At 37.2% G+C, this 4,611-nt stretch overlaps 1 protein-coding gene across 1 annotated transcript; it reads right to left on the bottom strand.

Moving 5' to 3' along the window:
• Window positions 1-496: 496 nt before the first annotated feature.
• Window positions 497-3,564, bottom strand: ttpal (tocopherol (alpha) transfer protein-like). The gene is made up of 5 exons (XM_059527936.1): window positions 3,414-3,564; window positions 2,449-2,893; window positions 2,065-2,258; window positions 1,868-1,978; window positions 497-1,778 (listed from the first exon to the last, which is right to left on the bottom strand). The coding sequence occupies exons 2-5, from the start codon at window positions 2,888-2,890 to the stop codon at window positions 1,500-1,502; spliced, it is 1,026 nt and encodes a 341-aa protein (XP_059383919.1). The 5' UTR covers window positions 2,891-2,893; window positions 3,414-3,564; the 3' UTR covers window positions 497-1,499.
• Between the last annotated feature and the right edge of the window lie 1,047 nt (window positions 3,565-4,611).

Genomic DNA, 4,611 nt, shown 5'->3' with positions numbered 1-4,611 from the left:
CCACAGCCAATCACACTCCGTCTGCTCTCTTACCAATAACAGCACTTCGCCTTGTTCACGCGGAAAAGATGCTTGCGTGAAAGAAAAAAATGTGCGCTGAACAGTAACTTTGAACAATCCGCATCTTGAAATGTTTGTTTTTAGGAAGATTTATGAAAAGCAAGCAGTTTCCAAGCTGAGGCCCGTCACTGCGACTGCTGAATACCCTTACAAAAAAATTACCATGGTAACCAATTTCCGCCAAAATCCATACCAGTGATTTTTTTTATGAAAATGTGTTAACTTAGCCTCCACTGTTAGCAAAAATGAAAAAATTAAACATGGTCATTTCTGAAAACTTTATACTTTTATGAAGATATCAATGTAAGGTGTTTTTTGTAGAAATTTTGTGCCAGTGAATACATTTTCCAGCAAGGAAGTGTGCTAGCTAGTGGATGAAGTTTCTGTCAGATGGTGAATGTCTCCATCTTCTGGTGAACTCCATACTACACAGCACTTCTTCAGCCAACCCAAAATGTCCATCTTTATTGACTGTTTCACAAAATATTTAATTAATAAGATACGTCTACAATACTGACATTAAATATAAAAATAAGGCAAAAAATGTGATCAGTAAGACAAAAATTAAATTACATCCCTTAAAACTTAAAATAAAAATAAAACAAACCAGTTATGTTTACGAGGTGTATACAACATGAAAGGTTAATATTCATCTGAACAATTTTGGCAAATGACAATATACAAACACACACTGTGAACTGGCCACTTAACTTTAAAAAATATTGTGTTGTTGAGTTATAAATAAGTGACTGACCTCAGATTAATATGCTTTACATGTACCACTATCTGATGTCTAACCAATTCTAAATCTTATTACATAACTTACAATGACAATGGTATTGTGTGTACAAAAAATGTAACGCACACTCACGAACAGTAAAAGACATAAACAAGGAAAACTATATTTTAGAGCTGTCCACAAATTGGAAATAAACATGGTCATTATTTAATTCTCTATAGGATAAAAGAATCTTTTGGGTTGAGGCTTTTAATTTTAAAAATGCACATTGTTATTGCTTTGGATATAACTGACATGAGCCACCATCTCCAATGTGCCATCTAAATCTTCTATTTAATTAACCTTTCTAAATATCAATTTTCCCTTCACCGTAAATTAAGGCAAGCAATATTTGATTTGTGACATAAAATAAGAATGATTTAGTGCTGAGCATTGTTTTATACATTTAAATACTCATTGTAACAAATACAGACACAGATTAAAACCCAAGGCAATGAGTATTCTGTAAATGATTTTGAATCAAGTGTTTAAAACAGATGGTAACCTGATTAAGCCAAAGCAATAAGAATATATCCAGCATCTAAATGGCTGTCTGTACTAGATATTTTAAATGGTCAGATTCATCCGGTGACCTGTGAATACATAGTTGGTCATAGCTAAACAAATGTTTCAGAAAAAGCCATTGCACATTGCCAGGAGGTCAGTAACAATAATAAAGCTGGGAACGCAGATGTCTGAAGGAGTCATCTCCATGTGCGCCAGCTTGCTCTCCTTCAAACAGCATGGAGTCTGGCATAACGACGCCCTCCAGAGGATCAGGCTGACAGAACTCCACCACAAACTCTTCCTCAGCCCCAAGCAGTGTTCTGGACCAGGCAGACATGTCAAGTCTTCCAGCCACTCCTCCATACTCTTGAGGCAGCACAGACTGAGGAATGACTCGATGGAGAGAGGCCAAGTCTGAACCGTGAAGGACATACTGTTGGGAGAATACAGGCTCTTGTTTCCATTATTATTGAGCTAGAAATGTCTGTGCATAAATACCAGGATAAGAAGCCGGTTACTTACCCTCTCTGCCATTTTCTCTTTCAGAAATGGCTTAATTATTGCAAAAATACCCTTGAAGATACGTGGCTCATTTACAATGTTTACAGCCTTTATTCTGATTGGGAAGCCATCCTGAAAGACAAAAGCAGCAGGCGTCAGTGTTAAAAATCAATGACTTCACCATAAATAATCTCGGGGCTACTTTTTCAATGTCTTACCTGAAGGATACCGACAACTTTCTTTGCCAAAATTGGTCCTGGATTAGAGGCTTGAGAGAGGCCAACTCCGGTATAATCCACCAGGATAACAATTCCATTCACTTGGGTTTCCTCAGGCTGAATCAGCTTCTCTAATGTCAAATAAATTGCCCGAATGTTGTCTACAAATGGGTAATCATTAGGCTTCCATTTCCCTTGGAAAGCAAAAGACAAGAAAAATATGTTTGTTGTAATCATCTTTCCGCCTCAATTATAACATATTTGTGTGCACTATTATTGTCAGGCTTCACAGTTATTTTTTTTTTTTTTATTAAATAATCTAACCCAAAGATTTGGATTTCATGTCTGATTAGGTTTTGTTAAGACAATAAGAAAAAGCATTACCTGGACGTAAACACAGTATGTAGCGTCCATGAGGGTCTGGTCTGGGCAGGACAGTGAGAAAACCTAGATCTAGGACATGCTTTACTGTAGAGGGCTTCAGGTCCTGAAACACCTCGGGCCAGGCTTTCCGGCTGCCATGATAATTCAAGAGTAGCTGAAGGGCCCGGTCGTAATCAAACTTTCTGGCCCTGAGGAAACGCAGCAGGAACGCATCGTCTAACCGTGTCCTCAGATTAGGGTGGTCTTTTAGTATCATATCTCTTAATGCCTGGACATCCCGGAGCCTCCATTCGGGCTTCTCCTGGAGCTCTTCCCGTGCCTTGGCCACTAGTTCAGGAGTCAGGGTGCAGGCGTAAATGGGTGGGGGAGGAGCTGGGAAGCCTACACCTGCCACCGCGTCCCTTGGTGGGCCAAGATCAATTTGACCATTCTGGTCTGCCATGGGCTAGGGTGTACAGAAATATTCAAGACTCTTTAAATATAAAATAATGATAATGACAAACATAGAGCAGTTTATGGGCAACTGCAGTTTCACAATTTTAGCAAATTTTAAACAATGTCTCAATATTTTTAGTTGGTAAATGTTAGGTTCATATTTATATAATGAAAATGTACCTCTTTCTGGTGACCATTAAATTAAAGTAATCATGGTATTATTTTCTGCAGTATTTTCTAAATGTTTTATTAAGAACAACTGTAGTCGGACTTATATGCTTAAACATGAACTGCATTATCACATGAATAAGAAAAAAATATATGCTTTAATAACGGATGTCAGAACCATAGCTAAATCAATATGAAATCATCTTGACGCTTCTGCAATTAAACATATGAAAGCCACGCGTGCTACTTTAAAATGCTGAGTGATTACATATATCGTGATAGCTTCAGTTTCCAACGATTAAAAGTTGATGCAATTCAAATAAAACCGAACACAAATCAAGCAGGGGATATAATCAACCTACCTAAGAAATCCGCAATCAGTTCCGTGTACAGGGAGAAGCCGTTCTACCATTGGTCCTTCTGTATCATGTGATGTATGACGAAAGACACGTTTATTTTGCCTGTTTCCCTTAAAGCTGAAGTGTGTCATTTTTTTTAATAAAACGTTGAGATATCCTAATTAATATTCAGAGGAATTTATAAACAAGTTGCTTGTAGTCGGATTTACCGTAAAATATAGACACTTTGACGGTAACAAACATTGCTCGGATTGTCCAACTCCTAAAATGCTTCTCAAAGGGCAAGACCAAATGCAATATTAATATTGAATATTGTGAGAACTTCAAAATCCCTTGCCCAACCCTTAAAGGGACCACTACCTTTTCTTGCCTCAGTAATATAAAGCATGATAAGTGGAAATGATGATTAATAAGCCAACAAGAGCTCCTCTACTGCCATCTACTGTGGTAATTTTTCTTTCATTTTAAATAAGTTTTTATCACAATTAATATTTTGGTCATCCTATTAAAATAAATATTTAAAGCTTTATAGCACAACATTATTGGCTTAACTAATGGCGTTGATTTGAGGGCGGGACTATATGTCTTTTGGCCAATTGCAGCAGACACAACGAGTTTTCAGGGTAACCTGTAGGTAAGGGGGGATTGTTGCTTTAAGCAAAAGTGGCCTTGGTTTTGGTTATAAAAAAATGACATTTACTTTTCATATAGTGTTAATATGCCACACCTTGTTACATTATGTCCCATCAAAGCACCCTAGGTGTTCTAAACAGTTATGAAATAAAAATGTTAAACTAGGCTATATCTTGAAAGCTAGCCTACCTGACACTAGGTTTATTGAATTATAGATGTGATTAACGTCAGGTTCATTCAATAACTGGCTCATATGGTTATATCGTTCCTGAGAAAGATTTCTTAAGAGAAACTATCAGTAAAGGCGCCTGCTTTATGAATCGTTTTATTGTCTGTTATCAGTATTGAGAAGCACACACCCCCAGCACTAAAAATCCTTGACCATTCTCTGCCACGTAGGTACACTTACTTTTATCATCTTGTTTTGAAGCATATTTTACAGCTGGAGATGATTATGAGCAAGAAAGTTCCTTGAAAGAGCAAGAAAGCCTGATATTTCTTTGAAACCTGTCAAAATCCAGACCAACAAACATTTTAGACTGGTTTTAGTTGGATTTTCTGGGAGGGT

The sequence above is a fragment of the Carassius carassius genome, chromosome 37 (assembly GCF_963082965.1).
Source record: "Carassius carassius chromosome 37, fCarCar2.1, whole genome shotgun sequence".
Taxonomy (NCBI): domain Eukaryota; kingdom Metazoa; phylum Chordata; class Actinopteri; order Cypriniformes; family Cyprinidae; genus Carassius; species Carassius carassius.
The sequence above is the reverse complement of the archived record's forward strand: the minus strand, read 5'-3'. Positions and strand labels throughout refer to the sequence as shown.

What these genes read in the sequence shown, in the direction of transcription:
- ttpal (XM_059527936.1), bottom strand. Translation starts at nt 2,890, where the DNA reads ATGGCAGACCAGAATGGTCAAATTGATCTTGGCCCACCAAGGGACGCG. An exon ending in AAGTTGTCGGTATCCTTCAG is followed by an intron (nt 1,979 to 2,064) that starts GTAAGACATTGA and finishes TTTGTCTTTCAG; the next exon opens with GATGGCTTCCCAATCAGAAT. An exon ending in AAGAGAAAATGGCAGAGAGG is followed by an intron (nt 1,779 to 1,867) that starts GTAAGTAACCGG and finishes TTCTCCCAACAG; the next exon opens with TATGTCCTTCACGGTTCAGA.